The following is a 21,930-nucleotide window of genomic DNA, read 5'->3' as shown; positions in this document are numbered from 1 at the left end:
AGAGAGAGGGTAGAAGCAGAGTTATCCAAACGACAAGAATTACAGCTTAGTATGAAGAAGTTGGAGGATGAATTGACTTCTTGGAAGTTGATCATTGAAGACATTCCAGGCGTGTCATGTTTTGAGGATTTACCAGTTAAATTCGCATCATTACAAAAGTATGTGAATAGCTCATTTCAGTCCTTTGAACCAGCATTGTTAGATCATTTAGACGAATGATCTAATTCATAAGCAGAGGCCTAAACAGTGAGGCTTTCCTTGATGCATCTTATTCTTCTTCCATTGACAGATTGATGTGCAACTACAGTTGAATCCAGCGATTCCTTGACCCTTTTCTTCTTGAAAATCATCTCATTTCCTTGCGGGGTGATTTCAGCAGGCGCCTTATTGTACATTGTCCCCCAATCATCAACCTCACTACCGTCCTTTGAATTCCGGACCTGCCATACACACCGCAAGCAATAGGCAATAGGCATAACTAGCAAAAATGCCCGCGCGTTGCTGCGGGACTTGAATGCACCAGCCTTAACCACATGAATAAGACAGTTAACCTGAAAAAAGAATTCAACATAATCATGAATGAACAAAAAGGATAAATGAGTGAACGGTGTCGGTAAGATGAGCAGTTCGGCTTTTATATACATTCAACCGAGCTGATTACAAAAGATACAGTTGCAAAAAAATGCTCTGTTTCCTGAGAAACAGAAGCAACATGCATTTAACACTTATATCGCCCTTCAAGTTAAGATGGCAAAATATATGACCTACAGGCAAGGCACGTGGTTTAACAGCTAAACAAAAAAGCAAAAAAAGAGAGATTAAGGCATTTAAATAATTAGACGAAATAGATGGAGATTAGTAAAAAGTTGGGGAGGGAAGTGATAATCTCTACAGTGGCATTGGGCTGGCAGCCAGCCTCAGAAGTACCTCAAGAGGAAACAAATCAAACACACTGCATTAGCAATTTGATTTACGAAGCAGAATGACATAAAGCAAAGAATGAGTCGACCAAATAACAATGAGCCATCATCTTTAACAGTGAACCCCGTCATATTTCGAAATCAAATAACAATGAGTCGACCAAATACAGTTATGGAGTATATCATTTAGTCGACCTAAGGTAACTCTGTGTTAGTTTCTGTGTTAAATGGCTCGAGCCATCTTTAACTGTAAATCCAAATGGGAAAATGATACATTTCCATGCCTTGGCTGGAAATAGATATACGACTTTGGTGACTCATGCAGTGTAGCAGATGTGTACCCTTAGAGAATGGGTGAAAAACAATTTTGAATTCGTATATGCATGCCCATACATACATACATACATATATATATATATATATATATATATATATTAAAAAATAGCATACCAATAATTTGGTATATTATTGGTATGTGTTGGAATGCATGCAAGTCATATCTTTTGTTAAAATGCATCCATGAAATAAACATGTTGGATGACTAGTGAATTTAGGCTAGTCAACCTTCTTTGTGTAAATTAGGCAAGTTAGGCAAGTTAGGAAATTAGGCAAGTTAGGCAAGTTAGGCTTATGTTCTCTTTCTTTTCCTATATAATGTTTCATCTTGTAATTGTTTTGATATGAAATACACATCCAAAATTCTACATGGTATCAGAGCAGGAACTCGAAATTCCTGGCTTTGTTGATCGTTTCCGCTAAGTTTCTTTTACTCTAAGCCAAGATGGCTGGAGAACGTTATGAAGCTGAGTGCTCGATGGATGCTCTGTTGATCGTTTCCACTAAGTTTCTTTTACTCTAAGCCAAGATGGCTGGAGAACATTATGAAGCTGAGAGCTCGATGGATGCTTTAGCTCTACCTAACGTTGTTCAAGTTTGTGGCACGAAGCCATTATTCTTTGTTTGTGGCACGAAGCCATTTCAAGTTTGTTTGTTTGCGGCACGAAGCCATTACTGTTTGTTTGCAGCACGAAGCCATTTCAAGTGGGAATTTGGTAACATGGAGCAGCAAGAAGCAAAGCGTTATTTTTACTAAACCTCTTCCTACGGTTCAGTTCATGCGCATTCTGTCCAAGCTTGGCTCAAGGAATCCCCTCGATCCAGCTTGAGGGGGAGTGTTGGAATGCATGAAAGTCATATCTTTTGTTAAAATGCATCCATGAAATAAACATGTTGGATGACTAGTGAAGTTAGGCTAGTCAACCTTCTTTGTGTAAATTAGGCAAGTTAGGCAAGTTAGGAAATTAGGCAAGTTAGGCAAGTTAGGCTTATGTTCTCTTTCTTTTCCTATATAATGTTTCATCTTGTAATTGTTTTGATATGAAATACACATCCAAAATTCAACAGTATGTTATGTAATCCAAACTTGTGTACAAATTAGTATTTTGATATGTTATTTATTTTTTGTTTGGATACGTACCAAGCTACTGGTACATTTATATTATCATAATTTTGGTATGTAAAAAGTTAACGGCAAATTATGTGTAACCCTAAAACTTATCGGTATGTTTCAAGCTAATATGGGTACATTTTCATTCGGAACATGTATGTTTCAAGTTAGTAAGCATATAGTTTAATTTGATATGAATACATCTAATTTAGCACAGGTACATTTTAGTTTGAGAATAAATTGTGTACATTTTAATTTGAGAATAAATTGTGTTGGTACATGTCAATGTTTATTTTTAAAGAACGATAATACATTTTAATTCCGTCATACTCAAATTTTTAGAGACTAAAGCAAAGAATGATAAATCTTTACTATCAAACAGGTGGTCAGCAACATAAAAAAAAACCAAAACAAAATTAAAAAAATTAGGGCCACCACCTACATCTATCGCCTTCTCCTCTTCTCCAAACTTTTTTCCTCTCTGCACTTCCTCCCGAACAGCCGCCATGGATCACCACACCACCACAGCGGCCCGTCAATAGCACTCTGATTTTTTTTTTTATTAATTTCTAAAAATCAAACATAATCCTCAACTAAAAAAATTAAATTCTCTCTAAACAGAACATAACTTGGATGCTTAAAAATCAAACAGTTATGGAGTACAGCATTTAGTCCACCTAAGGTAACTCTGTGTTAGCTTCTGTGCTAAATAGCTCGAGCCATCTTTAACAGTGAACCCCGTCATATTTCGAATTCAAATAACAATGAGTAGACCAAATACAGTTATGGAGTATCTCATTTAGTCGACCTTTTAACACATCTTACAGGGAACACAGATGGCACATCACGTGTTTTTATGTAAGTGATGAAAAAATTTAATTTTTAAGTTATTATCCTTTTAACACACATAAGTCATTATTTTTATAAAAACACGTGATGTACCATTTGATGTGACGTGAAAAATCTCTCTGCATGCATCTATATCTCTTTACTCCGTCCCTAACCATCTATTTGCTTCCCAAGGCCCGTTTATCATTGCTTCCCCCTTAAAAGCTGCAAACTCAGTCGTTTCAATTTCCCATCAATTCAATCCATCGGCAAACAGTGTGAATGGCTACAATTATCATTTTCCCAGGAGGAAGTTGCAATGTTGCAGAGCTATTTACTTCGCATAGTTTAAATACAAGGTACTGTCTCTACACAAAGTTACTTCCTTCAATTTACTTCACAAAGTTACTCCCTTCAATTTCTACTTCTCTCCCTTCCCAAATCTTCAAAATGGCTAGGCCACCATTTCAATTTTCTGTAAACCCTACTTTGCCGGCAGTTGAATCCCTTTGAGACCCCATCAATAATGCGTTTTACCATTCATTTGATCATTGTTCCCCTGCAATCGAAAGCGGTTTGTGGTTGCAAAATCAAATGTTAATGATGCAAAACAAAATTTACGAAATTGAAGGACGGGTGGCCTTCAACAGTAACACCCTGGGTAATGTAATGGAAACCCAGAATGTTTTATGCGAGTCTGTGGTAGTGCTGCAAAACAAGTCCATAGAAGATAGGCGGGATGCCCAGGAGAATATTATGGCTGCCACAGACGGTAAAGTCATTTTCAAAGTGCTGTGATACCCTAGAATAAAACACAGGGACAAGACTGCGACATTAATTGAAATAGCAAAAAGAGTCAACAACTAGATTTGTCTATCACATCAAATAAAAGCAGTGAAGCAGCCAATTCCAAACCTTGTTCCGTTTTAATAAAATATTTATGATACGGCGTACCCTATAGCTTTTGGGTAATGGATTTGAGGTGTAAGGAGTTGGGGCAGAAGAATTAGGTACATTTCTAAGAAACAACCAAATGCATATTCCTCACTCACGTAAAAACTCTCAAATCTATAATATAACTGAAAATATGACTTTAGCCCCTGAAATTTAATTTTCTCCACATAAAACCCGTCATAAGTTTTTTACTCAAATAAAACCCATTAACTAGATTCCACATCAGCAAATTCATTAATTATATTTGACTTTACACATTTAAAAATTTTCGATGCCCAAAACACCCCTATTTGAATGTTTGATGTACACAATTAGTTCCATATAGATTGTAAGGGAGAATTAATGATTTTACGAAAATAATAAATAATAAATTTATTGCCTAATATATAATAACAACAAAACATGCCTAATATATGTAATAATACATGCTTAGTTAAGTCAACAAATTATATTTTACATATAAAGGTGGGTAAATTATTTCACACACATATATATAACAAAAAAAAAAGCCTGGTATACCTAAAAATTCATGCAAAATAATTTACCTACAAAAAATGTTATTTGATTCAGTGCACCTACTATTCGAATTTTAAAATGTTAGATTGCTTAAAAAAAGCAAAATAATTTCCCACCTATATGTAAAATACATGCAAAATAATTTACCTACATAATAAGGCAAACCCAATGTATGCAAAATAATGTACCTACATAAAAAATATTATTATTTTATTCAATACTATTTTACCTATTATTTTGTACATATAATAATAAAAAGTGCCCAATATATATGATGATACATACAAAATATATGTTATTTGCTCATCATAAATTTACATATAGGTAGATTAATTAGTATATGTAGTACTGTGCATACATACGTACATACATACATACATATACATATATAGACCTTGCGGTAGTACCATACACATTTAAACGTATATATATCTGTGTGTGTGTGTGTGTGTTAGGGGTAATAATATGCAATAAATTATTTGTTCATTGTAATTAAGGTGAGTAATAATATTTATTGATTTATTTTGAATGTTGTGGTACAAGTTGTAAATATTTTGTATTAATAGGTCAATTACTTTCATACATGGCTATCACTTTTAAATTTGGGTTTTATTTGAATGTTTATAATTAGGTGGGTTTTTATATAGGAAATAAGAGTTACAAAATTTCTTGCTATGGCATGCATGCCCATATATATATATATATATATATATATATATATATATATATTAAAAAATCAAATTATTGGTATGCTATGTAATCCAAATTTGTGTACAAATTAGTATTTTGATATGTTCTTTATTTTTTGTTTAGATACGTACCAAGCTACTGGTACATTTATATTATCATAATTTTGGTATGTAAAAAGTTAACGGCAAATTATGTGTAACCCTAAAACTTATCGGTATGTTTCAAGCTAATATGGGTACATTTTCATTCGGAACGTGTATGTTTCAAGTTAGTAAGCATATAGTTAATTTGATATGAATACATCTAATTTAGCACAGGTACGTTTTAGTTTGAGAATAAATTATGTACATTTTAATTTGAGAATAAATTATGTTGGTACATGTCAATGTTTATTTTCAAAGAACGAGGATACATTTCAATTCAATCATACTCAAATTTTTAGAGACTAAAACAAAGAATGATAAATCTTTACACAGGTGGTCAGCAACATAAAAAAAAAACCAAAACAAAATTAAAAAAATTAGGGCCACCACCTACATGGGGTGGTTTTGGTACGATTACCGTACCAAAACCTCTGTACCGATTACCATACCAAATATTTGGTACAACAAAATCTATTACCGTTACCGTACCAAACTTTCGGTATACCAAATATCGGTATACCAAATAGTTTGGTTGGTATGGTATACCAATGGTAATTACCACTTTGTTTTAGGCCACTTCGTTTGCCCAAAATCTAATATTTTTCTAACCTAATTCAAGAAGTTACAAGCCATAGAAGTTTCCACAATATAACTATAACACGCGTTCCCAATCCATAGAAGTTACAAGCCAAATCAAATAGAAGTTAAGTGTACAAACCAAATGAAAATTGGAAATTCGAATAGAAGTTAACATTTCAAACTAAATCAACTTAAAACTTTAAAAAGTAAAAATGCATTGATCAATTCTTCAAGCTTTGAGATACAGATGCATTTGGAGGAGGCATTGAACTTGTAGAAGATTGAGGTTGAGCTTGTGTCAAGCCTACATTACAAAGTACATATATATATATATATATTAATAAGATGTAGAATAAGAATTAAAGTTGAATATTTAATAACAAATTTACTAAATAAATTAAAACATGTCTTACTTGTTTCCACTTCTTCCATTTCCTTGTAGAATTGAAGCTTATCTTCCGTTGGTTCTTTGTAGAAGTTTACTTCATCCGCCTTAAGCCAATCAGTCAAATGACAGTAATGACTATGTTGGAATAGTATTCAGTCGACCTAAAGTTGTTTGGAATATTATTCAGTCGACCTAAAGTTTCTGTGCTAAATGGCTCAAGCAATAGTATTCAGTCGACCTAAAGTTGTTTGGAATAGTATTCAGTCGATCTAAAGTTTTTGTGCTAAATGGCTCAAGCAATAGTAGTCAGTCGACCTAAAGTTGTTTGGAATAGTATTCAGTCGACCTAAAGTTTCTGTGCTAAATGGCTCAAGCAAGTCAACTCGTATGTCAACTCGTATCACAACACCACCACAGCGGCCATGGATCACCACACCACCACAGCAGCCTGTCAATAGCACTCTGATTTTTTTTATTAATTTCTAAAAATCAAACATAATCCTCAACTAAATAAAATTAAATTCTCTCTAAACAGAACAAAACTTGGATGCTTAAAAATCAAACAGTTAATAAAAGGAAGTAGAACAATTAGGTTCATTGAATCTTCTCCATTATAATTGCCTATCAATAGATAAGCACAATTAAAACATCTCCATTATTATTTGGGAATAGGAAGCCACTTCCTACCTTTTCAACGCCTCCATGTTAATTCATGAATTTGATTAAATCTATTTTTTATGTAGTTTTTGTAGGAACTGATTCTGCATGGAGTAACAAAATGATTCTGCATGAAGTAACAAACTGATTCTGCATGGAGTAACAAAATGATTCTGCATTGAGTAACAAACTGATTCTGCATTGAGTAATGTAGTTTTTGTAGTAACTGATTCTGCATTGAGTAACAAAATGATTCTGCATGAAGTAACAAACTGATTTTGCATTGAGTAACAAACTGATTCTGCATTGAGTAACAAAATGATTCTGCATTAAGTAACAAACTGATTCTGCATTGAGTAATAAACTGATTCTGCATTGAGTAATAAACTCATTCTGCAGAAAACAAAAAAGTATAAAACTAATCTAATAATAGCTTCCAAAAAATGGAAAATAATCCATGTAATCCATGACATTCAAGCCCCGCGTGTCTAATCTTTCCTAAATCTAAGTTTCTATCCAAAGTGGTTCGAGCCATCATCTTTAACAGTGAACCCCGTCATATTTCGAAATCAAATAACAATGAGTCGACCAAATACAGTTATGGAGTATATCATTTAGTCGACCTAAGGTAACTCTGTGTTAGTTTCTGTGTTAAATGGCTCGAGCCATCTTTAACTGTAAATCCAAATGGGAAAATGATACATTTCCATGCCTTGGCTGGAAATAGATATACGACTTTGGTTACTCATGCAGTGTAGCAGATGTGTACCCTTAGAGAATGGGTGAAAAACAATTTTGAATTCGTATATGCATGCCCATACATACATACATATATATATACATACATATATATATATATATATATATATATGTACAGGGAGCTTAAGGGAAGGGATCCCCATTTTTTTCAAAAAATGGGGATTAGGTGTGGGGCTCACTCCACATCGAATTTCAACGATCCGAACCGTCTATTTTGTTAGTCTCGATTCATAGATCATCATTGCAAAAATTCAATTCAATCCGAAACCATTTGCCTATTTAATTATCAAGATCAAATTTGATATTTTCTTATATAACAAAGTATTCGTTCATTTCCTTGAACCCAATTAGATGTCTTAAACATTTCCAATTTAGCTAATTTTTTGCAAGGATGATCTATGAATCGAGACTAACAAAATAGACGGTTCGGATCATTGAAATTCGATGTGGAGTGGGCCCCACACCTAATCCCCATTTTTTTCAAAAAATGGGGATCCCTTCCCTTAAGCTCCCCGTATATATATATATATATATATATATATATATATATATATATATATATATATTAAAAAATAGCATACCAATAATTTGGTATATTATTGGTATGTTATGTAATCCAAACTTGTGTACAAATTAGTATTTTGATATGTTCTTTATTTTTTGTTTGGATACATACCAAGCTACTGGTACATTTATATTATCATAATTTTGGTATGTAAAAAGTTGACGGCAAATTATGTGTAACCCTAAAACTTATCGGTATGTTTCAAGCTAATATGGGTACATTTTCATTCGGAACATGTATGTTTCAAGTTAGTAAGCATATAGTTTAATTTGATATGAATACATCTAATTTAGCACATGTACGTTTTAGTTTGAGAATAAATTGTGTACATTTTAATTTGAGAATAAATTGTGTTGGTACATGTCAATGTTTATTTTTAAAGAACGATAATACATTTCAATTCAGTCATACTCAAATTTTTAGAGACTAAAGCAAAGAATGATAAATCTTTACTATCAAACAGGTGGTCAGCAACATAAAAAAAAACCAAAACAAAATTAAAAAAATTAGGGCCACCACCTACATCTATCGCCTTCTCCTCTTCTCCAAACTTTTTTCCTCTTTGCACTTCCTCCCGAACAGCCGCCATGGATCACCACACCACCACAACGGCCCGTCAATAGCACTCTGATTTTTTTTATTAATTTCTAAAAATCAAACATAATCCTCAACTAAAAAAATTAAATTCTCTCTAAACAGAACATAACTTGGATGCTTAAAAATCAAACAGTTATGGAGTACAGCATTTAGTCCACCTAAGGTAACTCTGTGTTAGCTTCTGTGCTAAATAGCTCGAGCCATCTTTAACAGTGAACCCCGTCATATTTCGAATTCAAATAACAATGAGTAGACCAAATACAGTTATGGAGTATCTCATTTAGTCGACCTTTTAACACATCTTACAGGGAACACAGATGGCACATCACGTGTTTTTATGTAAGTGATGAAAATTTTTAATTTTTAAGTTATTATTGTTGTAAACATTCCCAGTTTAAGTATGATTGTGTAAATCCTAGATAAGATTTGATTCTAGTTATCCTTTCCTATTACAACTTGTATTACTTGGAGAAGAAGGAATATCTTCTCTCCCTTTACTACTATAAATAAAGGCACAATGTAGGAGGGATAACAACACACACATTCCCCTACAATTCTACAAACATACATCTCTCTCCTCTCTCTCTCTCTGCCGCCGGCCCTACTCTCTCTGTCAGATAAAATAGACCACAACATGTTATCAGCACGCTCCTACCGCTGCGCTTAGGAATCTGACGTTGGAGATTTTTTTTCTGCATCAAACCAGTTCATCCATATCATCACGCAATCAGGTTCTTTCCAAACAACGGTTTTTAACTCGATATTTTGCAAGCCCTGATAGCATGAACATTCACCATGATGCATGACCCAACTTTGCGTTTTACGTATTTTAGATTCTACATAAATTGTGTATGCTTCATAATCAAAATTGCTACAATTATGTGAATTTGATATTTACCATGAATTGAATCTTACATATGTACATGCATTGAAACTACTATTTGCATATGCATCAACGTAAATATGTGATTCATTGAATTCCACATGCATATAATTATATTTTAATTGAATTTTTTTTTTTTTGCGATTTGGGAATTAGGGTTCTTCGAACCCGTGCACTTGCACCATGCAAGCCGCAAGCCACCAGGCCCGCAGCCTGCGATGGCCCAGCTCGGTTTCCTCACCAGGCCTGCAGCCTGCATCGATCCTCCGAGCCCAAGATCACGGCTGGAGCTTCTGCTCCTCGTCCAAACCCTAAACTCGACACCCAGCAGGTGTCGCCACCCATCCATCACCGTACTGCACGGCCTGTCGCCGTGCCTAGCCTACTCAGACAATCTACAGATCGTCCACGGTGTCCTATGGTCTGAGATTTGCTGAGATCTCATCGGAATTTTTCATAAATCCGATTGAAATTTTCTAGGGTTTGGTTGATATAACGTCGAGATTTCTCCAATCTCCATTCATATTTGGTTCCCCAGTTGGACCCCCGTGTTTCCCACGATCGATAGCCACCCAGAACACGGCCACCTGCAGTGGCGGCGCTCCGGTAACCGTTCCCAGCAAACGCTGGGGTGTTCCTGGTTCTGACCCGAGCCCATTAAGGCTTAGCTGCACACGGCCTTAACATCAGCCCTTTGGGCTTTGATGTTCTGTTCGCAACACTGGATCACTGCCCTTGCACGGGCCACTTTGGATCCATCCCATCATTTAGGGCCTGCCACTCGAACAATTCCTCTGCCCACTGTCTTGGGCTGACGAAAAAAAAAATTTTTAGGGCTGCACACAGCAGCCCATTCCCCTCTTCTCACCCCATGGGCATGCAGCCCTCACCCAAGGGTACTCGGCCTATATTTTTAGGCCCCGAGATTTTATTATTTAATACTTTTAAATAATATGGGTTTTATATTTTCACCCACACTTTAATTTGGCCCCGAAGACCAAATAAATTAATTCAATTATAATTATACACCTAAAGGTTATATTTTTGCATATATCTGTTGCATATATATTTGTGTTTGCCTGCAGGAATATATGAACCTGAATTTCATAATTACTTTGAAACCCGAAGTTTCTTATAAACATGCCTTGTTTGAAAACCCGAAGTTTTCACTTAAACATATCACCCATGAAAACCCGAAGTTTTTCATGCAAAATTAAACCAATACATGTCTATTAGAACCTGTATGTTCTACTCCTATGTGAATGGATTGATTTTTCTCCATTACACTAACCACATCTTGTCCATCTATTTGTGATAGGAACATGTCGAATTTGAACAAACTCGACTTCACCGCTTTGGAGGTCTCTGGAAGGAACTACCTCAAGTGGGTTCAAGATGTGAAGCTCCACCTCACTGCAAAGAACTTGCGTCCTGCTATTGAAGAAGCAACAGATAAACCTGTTGGCGAAGCTGAAAAAGCCACTGCTATGATCTTCATCCGAAGACATATCCATGACGCTCTGCAAACTGAGTACCTTGCTGAGGAAGATCCACGTGCATTATGGGTCGCTTTGGCTGATCGTTTCGATCACCAAAAGGACATATTCTTGCCTGAAGTAAGACACGACTGGCAGCACTTACGCTTCCAAGACTTTAAGTCTGTGAATGAATATAATTCTGAAGTTTGTCGAATCCGATCACTTCTCAAGTTTTGCAATGAAACTTTGACTGAAGAGGATCTCCTGGAGAAGACCTACTCGACCTTCTCTGCTTCTAATATTGTCCTGCAGCAACAATATAGAGCTCAGAAGTTCACTAAGTTCTCGGATTTGATCTCTGTTTTACTTCTTGCTGAAAAGCAGAATCAGCTGTTGATGAAGAATCATCAAGCTCGACCTACTGGGGCTACTGCTGTGCCTGAAGCACATTATAGCACTAATCAGAGGCATGGTAAGGGTGGCCAGAAGCCATCCCACCAAGGTCAACAGAGCCAAGGCCCATCCAAAGGAGGAAACAAAGCCCAGAAGCGCCCAAACCTCGCTCCCAAGGCCCCGAACTTCAAGAATAAGGGCAAAACACCTGCCACAATGAATGACGATATGTGCTATCGTTGTGGTTCAAAGGACCATTGGTCCCGTATTTGTCGTGCTCCCAAGAAGGTTGTAGATGAATATCATTCTCGTCGTAAGAAGTTTGAATCAAACTTCATGCAAGTGGACGAATCGGAGACTACAAAGATGGGGGTTTCTGACTTTCAGGAGGATACCACTCCTAGGGAAGATTAGAATCTTAGACATAGACTTATTTTTCAGTTAAAATAAGACAATTGGGGCCGAATTCCACCTAGTGGCCGAACACCACCTTATTTTTGGTTGATTTTGAACAATTTTCCTTTATGTTTTTGGATTATTAGTTGGCGATTTATTTTGGATATTAAGTTTTTAATCCTTGAATAAATGAAATTATTTTGAATTGATACTTGTTTTTATAAACTTTTATGCATGTGACCGATTCAAATTAATTTTTCATTCTAGGTATGACTAGTGGGAAAGTTAGTTATCTGGCAGATAGTGCAACCACGCATACTGTTTTGCGTGAACGCATCTATTTCACTAACTTCGTACCTAAGAATGCACCTCTGACAACCCTCTCAGGCCCATCCAACCTGATCGAAGGATACGGTAAGGCACGTATAACGTTGTCCAATGGTACACTCTTGACCATTGTTGAGGCACTCTATTCTCCACGTTCCGGAAGAACGTTGCTAAGTTTCAAGGACATTAGAGATAACAATTACCACGCTGAAACCCACGTAGAAAACATAGTTGAATTTCTGTGCGTCACTTCCTACGAATATGGCCAGAAGCGTATTCTAGAGAAGATGGAGCGTAGCCCGAGTGGTCTGTATACTACGACCATACGCCCCATAGAATGCCACTATGTGGCCGGCCTTACCACAGGGACCGCGCACGAAATTACACTTTGGCACGATCGTTTGGGACATCCTGGACGAATAGCGATGCGCCGTATCCTCAAAACTTCACACGGGCATCCACTAACCCGAAGCTTAGGTTCGATCCATGAAATCGCATGTCAAACATGTTCTATGGGAAAGCTTATTACTAAGCCTTCTTATGACAAGATTCGTTCGAATCCTCCCATTTTTCTACAACAGATTCAGGGGGACATTTGTGGACCGATTCAACCTCCCTGCAGACCATTTAGATATTTTATGGTTTTGGTTGACGCTTCTACACGTTGGTAACACGTGTGCTTGTTGTCCACAAGGAACGCTGCATTCTCCAAACTGTTGGCTCAGGTTATCAAGCTCAGGGCTCACCACCCTGATTATCCGATCAAATCTATTCGATTGGATAATGCTGGAGAATTCACATCTAAAACTTTTGATGACTATTGCATGTCGGTTGGGGTTGAAGTTGAACATCCTGTACCCCATGTTCACACCCAGAACGGCCTGGCAGATGCTTTCATTAAGCGTTTACAAATGATTGCTCGATCGTTGGTCATACGTACCAAGCTCCCGATCGCTGCTTGGGGCCATGCAATATTACACGCAGCAAAGTTGGTCCGCCTGAGGCCTGTTGCGACACAACCATTTAGTGCCCTTCAGTTGGTCATCGGATGCGAACCCGACATATCGCATCTGCGCGTTTTTGGTTGTGCGGTCTATGTGCCGATCTCGCCGCCCTTACGTACAAAAATGGGGCCTCAGCGAAGGATGGGAATCTATGTCGGATATGATTCTCCTTCGATTATTCGTTACTTATAACCTTTGACAGGCGATCTGTTTACCGCTCGTTTCGCAGATTGTCACTTCTATGGGACAGTCTTCTCGTCGTTAGGGGGAGAAAAGAACGTCAATGTTCCTAATGAACGACGCGAATTAACGTGGACGACTCCCACTTTGTCTCATTTAGATCCCCGCACCGCTCAGTCTGAAGCTAAAGTGCAGCGCATATTAGATCTCCAGAGCATAGCTCAGAGCATGCCAGATGCTTTCACCGATCTAGTACGCGTGACAAGATCACATATTCCAGCTGCGAATACGCCTGCAAAGATAGATGTACCAAATGTACGACGGACTACCCTCCTGGAAGCCCGGGACGCCAATTCTGGTGATCCACGTACATTAGCGGCTAGCCAATCATCTGCCCCTACACAAAAGCGTGGCAGACCCCTTGGTTCAAAGGATTCACACCCCCGGAAGAGGAAAACCACGGCACAAGGTCCTGAAGAGCCCACCGTGAATCCGACTATCGCTTACTCATTTTACCCAACTCATGAGGAAATTCTAGATTATGGAAGCGTCCTTGAAGAGACGAATCCTCCTCCCGAGAATCGTGAGATTTCGGTCTATTATGCTAGCTTAGATGATGTGTGGCGTAGAAATGAGATGATTGTCGACGATGCATTAGCATTTGCAGTAGCTACTGAGATTATGTTGAGCGATGACATTGAACCGCGTTCCGTTGATGAATGTCGACGTAGAGCTGATTGGTCAAACTGGAAACAAGCAATCCAAGTCGAACTTGATTCATTTGCGAAATGTAAGGTGTTTGGACCTGTAGTTCCTACTCCTCCACATGTGAAGCCCATTGGCTACAAGTGGGTTTTCGTTCGGAAGCGTAATGAGAAGAACAAAATTGTGCGTTACAAAGCTCGTCTTGTAGCACAGGGTTTCTCACAACGCCTCGGGATTGACTATGACGAAACTTACTCACCCGTTATGGATGTGATTACTTTTCGATACCTTATCAGTTTGGTAGTTTCCGAAAAACTGGATATGCAGCTGATGGACGTAGTAACCGCGTATCTCTATGGGGATCTTGATACGGAAATTTATATGAAAGTTCCCGAAGGACTTACATTGACTGGTTCAAATATTTCCAAACCCTGGAACACGCTCTTAATTCTGCTGAGGCGTTCACTATACGGTTTGAAACAATCCGGAAGAATGTGGTATAACCGTTTGAGTGAGTATTTGACTAGTCAGGGATATGTGAATAACGAACTATGCCTTTGTGTGTTCATTAAGAAGTCACATTCCGGATTTGCGATTGTTGCAGTATATGTCGATGACATGAATCTCATCGGAACTCCTAAAGAGCTCACGAGAACTGCTTCGCACCTGAAGTCGGAATTTGAGATGAAAGATCTAGGTAAGACTCGATACTGTCTCGATCTCGAGATAGAGCATTGTTTGGATGGAATCTTAGTACATCAATCGAACTACACCCAGAAGGTGTTGCGCCGTTTTAATGAGGATAAAGTGAAGCCTTCGAGTACTCCTATGGTCGTTCGTACGCTAGATGCAAAGCGAGATCCCTTCCGTCCGAAGGAGGATGATGAAGAGATTTTGGAGCCTGAAGTTCCTTATCTAAGTGCGATAGGCGCTTTATTGTACTTAGCTCAATGCACTAGACCCGACATCTCCTTCGCTGTTAATCTTTTGGAAAGATACAGCAATGCACCAACATGCAGACATTGGACTGGCGTGAAAGACATCTTCCGTTACCTTAAGGGTACTACGGATTTGGGCTTATTCTATCCCTACGAATCCTCGAGTGATGCCGCACCCTATGCTCATCGGGTTGATTCTCGCCTTGTTGGTTATGCCGACACTGGATACTTATCTGATCCGCACAAGGCGCGTTCTCAAACGGGTTATGTCTTTACCGTTGGAGGCACCGCAATATCTTGGAGGTTAACTAAACAGACCTTAGTTGCCACTTCGTCTAACCATGCTGAAATTCTCGCCTTACATGAAGCAACTCGGGAATGCTTTTGGTTGAGAGCAGTAGTGGGCCATATTCGAAGCTCCTGTGATCTTCATCCCGCCGTTAATGCCCCGACGATGATTTTTGAAGACAACGCAGCTTGCATCGAACAACTCAAGAAGGGTTACATCAAAGGAGACAGCACCAAGCATATTGTGCCGAAGTTCTTCTTTACACATCAACAACAAGAGCATCAGAAGATTGAAGTCACGCAAATCCGATCACAAGACAATCTGGCCGACCTCTTCACCAAATCACTACCGAAGGCGACGTTTCAGAAGCTTGTTCATGGAATTGGTATGCGTAAACTTTCTGAGTTGTAACTTTGCTATTTCTCTTTGGAATTATGTCAAACTCAGGGGGAGTATCTTCTAGATACTTGCTTGATCTTAATGTACTATTTTTCCCTACGATTAGGAGCATTTTTCCCACTGGGTTTTTGCTACCTAACTAGGTTTTAACGAGGCACCCACCTTGGGCTGGTCATATCCCTGATGACGTCCTGTAGACGTTTCTTTTGACTTTGCATTTCTCATGCATTTTTCCTTAGACTATGGATTTTGTCCCTACTCGGGTTTTTGCCATAGCCTTAGGGTTTTTTAGTGAGACTTACTACTTATGCAAATTCCTACCTTATAGAGAATAAGCGTTGTTCCTTGGAATCAGTGCCAACGAGTCGACTTCCTCAACTTCTGCATGATGCTGAATCTACCTTGAGTATTTACACACTCAAGGGGGAGTGTTGTAAACATTCCCAGTTTAAGTATGACTGTGTAAATCCTAGATAAGATTTGATTCTAGTTATCCTTTCCTATTACAACTTGTATTACTTGGAGAAGAAGGAATATCTTCTCTCCCTTTACTACTATAAATAAAGGCACACTGTAGGAGGGATAACAACACACACATTCCCCTACAATTCTACAAACACACATCTCTCTCCTCTCTCTGCCGCCGGCCCTACTCTCTCTGTTAGATAAAATAGACCACAACAATTATCCTTTTAACACACATAAGTCATTATTTTTATAAAAACACGTGATGTACCATTTGATGTGACGTGAAAAATCTCTCTGCATGCATCTATATCTCTTTACTCTGTCCCTAACCATCTATTTGCTTCCCAAGGCCCGTTTATCATTGCTTCCCCCTTAAAAGCTGCAAACTCAGTCGTTTCAATTTCCCATCAATTCAATCCATCGGCAAACAGTGTGAATGGCTACAATTATCATTTTCCCAGGAGGCAGTTGCAATGTTGCAGAGCTATTTACTTCGCATAGTTTAAATACAAGGTATTGTCTCTACACAAAGTTACTTCCTCCAATTTACTTCACAAAGTTACTCCCTTCAATTTCTACTTCTCTCCCTTCCCAAATCTTCAAAATGGCTAGGCCACCATTTCAATTTTCTGTAAACCCTACTCTGCTGGCAGTTGAATCCCTTTCAGACTCCATCAATAATGCGTTTTACCATTCATTTAACCATTGTTCCCCTGCAACCGAAAGTGGTTTGTGGTTGCAAAATCAAATGTTAATGATGCAAAACAAAATTTACGAAATTGAAGGACGGGTGGCCTTCAACAGTAACACCCTTGGTAATGTAATGGAAACCCAGAATGTTTTATGCGAGACTGTGGTAGTGCTGCAAAACAAGTCCATAGAAGTTAGGCGGGATGACCAGGAGAATATTATGGCTGCCACAGACGGTAAAGTCATTTTCAAAGTGCTGTGATACCCTAGAATAAAACACAGGGACACGACTGCGACATTAATTGAAATAGCAAAAAGAGTCAACAACTAGATTTGTCTATCACATCAAATAAAAGCAGTGAAGTAGCCAATTCCAAACCTTGTTCCGTTTTAATAAAATATTTATGATACGACGTACCCTATAGCTTTTGGGTAATGGATTTGAGGTGTAAGGAGTTGGGGCACCCACTATATATAGGCCTAAGTCACCTCCTCAATGGAGGGTTCTAGAATCCCCTACTTACATCCAAAAATATCTAGCATAGTTCTAGATACAACTTGCCTAATCTAGATTATTCTAGGTGAGGCTTAAATATGTACATTTGTGTGGAATGTTCCGGAATGCCCTAGATGATCTTGAATGCTCCGCCACGTTCTTGATTTCTCCGGGACGTTCCAGAAGCTTCCATGAAGACATGGCTTCATGGGCTTAGATATATGATGTCTTGGGCATTTTCTTTGTTTTTAACACATGGCCCGTGACATCCTCCCCCACTTAAGCCGTCGACGTCCTCGTCGACTCTTGCCTCTCGAATGTCTGAATCAAGTCCTTATATTGCCATAAGGACGTCTCTTTCTCCCATGTTGCTTCGGAGTATGGTAGCCCCTTCCATTTGACAAAGTACTCCACATGCTTTGGTTGTCTTGGTCGCACCACGACACGCTTGGCTTCAATGCTCTCCACTTCTTTGTCAAATGCCTCCGTCATCAAAGGGGGTGCTCGATGAGACTCACCTCGACTTGGTTCCTCATCGTCCGCATGATAAGGCTTCAAGTTGCTCACATGGAACACCGGGTGAAACTTGAGGCGGGGTGGGAGTTCTACAACATACGCGGCTTTGCCAACCTTCTTGATGATAGGGAATGGTCCCTCATATTTCCGCAACAAGCTCTTGTGCAAGCCACGAGTACTCTTGTGCTGAGACGCATTGAGCTTCACAAAGACTTGGTCGCCAGTTTGGAACTCCACATTCCTTCGCTTGCGATCCGCCCATTTCTTCATCTTCTTTAAAGCCTTCTCCAAATAAGCTCGAGCAAGTTCGTGGGCTAATTGCCACTCCTTAGCGGTTTTGAAAGCGGCTGGACTATTCCCCGTGTAGCCAGTCACGACCGTGTTCGGGGTCAAGGGTTGTTGCCCTATAGCCAACTCGAACGGACTTTTCCCCGTCGACTCCGAATGTTGCAAGTTATAAGAGAATTGGGCAACATCAAGTAACTTAGCCCAATCTCGTTGATTGGCACTAACATAGTGCCGCAAATAAGTCTCCAACAATGCATTAACCCGCTCCGTTTGTCCATCAGTTTGGGGATGAAAAGCTGTGGAGAAGTCTAACTTCGAGCCAAGTAGTTTGAAGAGCTCCTTCCAAAATCTACCCGTGAAGCGAGCATCTCGATCACTGACTATGCTCCTCGGAACACCCCAATACTTCACCACGTGCTTTAGAAACAAGCGTGCAGCTACTTCGGCTGTGCACTCCACAGGTGCGGGTATGAAAGTGGCATACTTGGTGAATCTATCGACCACGATGAAGATAGATCCACATCCATCAGACTTGGGCAAATGTGTGATGAAATCCATGGTTAAACACTCCCATGGTCTTGATGGGGTGGGAAGTGGTTCCAACAGTCCTCCCGGTTGCTTTTGTTCCACTTTGTCTTGTTGGCATACAAGACAAGTCTTCACGTATGAATCTACATCATCCCGCATTTGTGGCCAATAATAAGCATCGCTCACCAAAGCCAACGTGCGGTGAGTGCCAGGATGTCCTGCCCACATTGAGTCATGGCACTCCTTAAGGATTTCTTTCCTTAAGCTTCCCCACTTTGGGACATAGATCCGCTTGCCCTTGGTGTATAGCAAGCCGTCCTCAAGCCAAAACCTTCTTGTCTTCCCATCCTTGACAAACTCCACAATGTTCTTGGCTTGGACGTCATGTGATAAACCTTCTCGGACACGGCCCAAGAGATGGCTTTGCGGCTTGAGTACCGTAGCCATTAACTCTACTCGTCTACTTAGAGCATCGGCCACCACGTTCTCATTTCCTTGCTTGTACTCTAGCTTGTAATCAAACTCCGCTAAGAACTCTTGCCACCTTGCTTGCTTAGGTGTGAGCTTTTGTTGGGTTTGAAAGTAGCTAGTGGCGACGTTGTCCGTCTTGATGATGAATGGGGTACCAAGCAAGTAATGCCTCCAAACTCTAAGGCAATGGACGATGGCGGTCATCTCCTTTTCATGGGTCGTGTACCTCTTCTCGGCATTGTTTAGCTTGCGACTTTCATAGGCTATCGGATGTCCCTCTTGCATCAACACTCCTCCTATGGCAAAGTCAGAAGCATCAGTGTGCAACTCGAATGGCTTACTAAGGTCAGGCAACCTTAGTACAGGCTCCTCCATTAGGGCCTTCTTCAACCTCTCAAAGGCCTCTTGACACCGGTCCGTCCATTCCCATGCCTTGTTTTTCTTAAGAAGGTCTGTTAAGGGTGCCGCTATAGCTGAATACCCTTTTATGAATCTCCGATAGTAGTTGGCTAGCCCCAGAAAGGATCGTAGTGTTGGTACCTTGGTCGGCGGTTCCCACTCTTGAATGGCCTTGATCTTGCCCTTTTCCATCATAAGTTTCCCCTCCTTTATCTTGTGGCCGAGAAATTCTACTTCTTTTGTGGCAAAGGAGCATTTCTCCTTCTTGACATAGAGTTCATGCTCCCGAAGGGTCTTGAACACTATGCGCAAGTGCTTGACGTGCTCCTCCAATGTCTTGCTATAGACAACGATATCATCAATGTAAACCACGACAAACTTGTCAAGATAAGGATGGAATACCTTGTTCATCAATGTGCAGAATGTTGCGGGGGCATTGGTCAGACCAAATGGCATGACTTTATACTCAAACGCTCCATATCTGGTCACCATCGCCGTCTTCGATTCGTCTCCAGGCAAGTGCTGGGTACACTTCTTGGCTTGCCTTTCCAATGGCACCAGGCAAGGTTGTCTTCCGTCGGCCAGGATACAGAAAATATTGTAGAAGGGAATGGGAAAGGCTCGTACCTTGTCCATGAACTCTAACCCAATGACTACGCCATAGTCGTCCATCTTGACTACGGTGAAGTCGATCTTTCCCTTCCATGTGCCAATGTCTACTTGTACATTGCGCGCAACTCCAACAATGGGGGTGGCAGCAGAATTTACCGTCTTCACGCTACCAGGCTCCTTTGTGACTCGGAGGCCAAGCCTTGTGGCTTCCTCCGACGTCATGAAGTTGTGTGTTGCTCCCGTATCCACCAACACACGCGTTGTCTTGTCACCAGTCTTGACGTCGACGAACAATGATCCTCCCCCAACTTGAGCCTTAGGTTGTGGGAGGGTTGTCTGGATGGCATTCAGTAGACGGATGCATCCCATCGTTGCATCGTTACTCTCTTCGGCCTTGTCCTCCTTGAAAGCCATGGCCTTAAGGGCCTTCTTTTGTGGGCAATCTCGCATCATGTGAGGGCCGTCGCATAGGTAACAAGTGGGTTGCCAAGACTTACCCTTGCCTTTGTCATGCTTATCGGCTTTTTTCTCCTTCGGTTTGCTTGTCTCGGCCTTGTCCTTCGGCTTATGTTCTCCCCCACTTCTCTCATGGTTACCCCTCTTCCCCGTGGACTTGGAATCGCCTTGGTGGCTTGATTTAAACTCAATCAAGGATTCGGCAGCGGCAATGGCATCAGACAATGTTTGCACGTGTCTCCTTTGTAGTTCGAGTTTTGCCCAATTTTGCAGTCCACTCATGAAGTACATGAGCTTGTCTTCCTCTAACATGTTGGGCACCTCGAATAACAAGCTCACGAAGGCGTTGACATAGTCTTTGACGCTCCCCGTTTGCTTGAGCCACCTTAGTTTCTCCTTGGCTTCGTACTTGGCATTTTGGGGATAGAAGTGCAACATAAGATCTTTCTTAAATTCATCCCAAGTGGTGAGAGAGAACGTACCTTGCTCAATCTCCATGCTCCGACGACGCCACCACATAAGGGCATTGTCAGCTAAGAACATGGTTGCCGTTGAGATTTTGGACTCGTCATCTTCAAGCTTCAGGTACTTGAAGTATCGCTCCACGTTCCACACGAATGTGTCGAGCTCCTTTGCTTCCCTCTTCCCATTATAGGATTTGGGTTTAAAGGAGTCGATTACCTTGGAGTCCAACGCCTTGATTTCCCTCGGCCCTTGCACGAATTGCTTCACGACTGCTTCTTTACAAAACGCCACATCTCCCTTAAGTTCCCTTGTGTCCTTTATCTCTTCTTGAAGCGCCACAAACCTTGCCTCTATGTTGTCAAGGTGAACCTGGACTTCCCTCCGCATCTTGTCTGCCATGGTGTTGAGAGCGCCAAGGAGCTCATCTCGTAGCCCTTCCACCAAGCCACGCAGTTCATCCTTACCATTGTCCACCATGGTTTGGATTTCCTCCTTGTCGACAACGT

General features: G+C 40.0%; 1 protein-coding gene and 1 long non-coding RNA gene across 2 annotated transcripts; one reads left to right on the top strand and one right to left on the bottom strand.

Annotated features, from left to right (window-relative positions):
- Positions 1–50: 50 nt before the first annotated feature.
- LOC126621202 (uncharacterized) lies at positions 51–982 on the bottom strand. The gene is made up of 2 exons (XR_007622834.1): positions 643–982; positions 51–551 (listed from the first exon to the last, which is right to left on the bottom strand). It is a non-coding gene; the product is annotated as an uncharacterized LOC126621202 (long non-coding RNA).
- An 8,680-nt stretch (positions 983–9,662) lies between these two features.
- LOC126629017 (uncharacterized) lies at positions 9,663–17,455 on the top strand. Its single transcript, XM_050298914.1, has 3 exons — positions 9,663–9,774; positions 11,245–11,876; positions 17,289–17,455. The coding sequence occupies exons 2-3, from the start codon at positions 11,249–11,251 to the stop codon at positions 17,453–17,455; spliced, it is 795 nt and encodes a 264-aa protein (XP_050154871.1). The 5' UTR covers positions 9,663–9,774; positions 11,245–11,248.
- The last annotated feature ends 4,475 nt before the right edge of the window (positions 17,456–21,930 follow it).

The sequence above is a fragment of the Malus sylvestris genome, chromosome 1, assembly GCF_916048215.2.
Source record: "Malus sylvestris chromosome 1, drMalSylv7.2, whole genome shotgun sequence".
Taxonomy (NCBI): domain Eukaryota; kingdom Viridiplantae; phylum Streptophyta; class Magnoliopsida; order Rosales; family Rosaceae; genus Malus; species Malus sylvestris.
Note: the sequence above shows the minus strand (reverse complement) of the source record. Positions and strands in the feature narration are given on the sequence as shown.

Bases quoted from the DNA above. Each gene is read 5' to 3' on its own strand.
- LOC126629017 (XM_050298914.1), top strand. From the start codon at position 11,249: ATGTCGAATTTGAACAAACTCGACTTCACCGCTTTGGAGGTCTCTGGA. The intron at 11,877-17,288 runs GTAAGGGTGGCC...ACGAAATTGAAG, and splicing joins TAGCACTAATCAGAGGCATG to GACGGGTGGCCTTCAACAGT.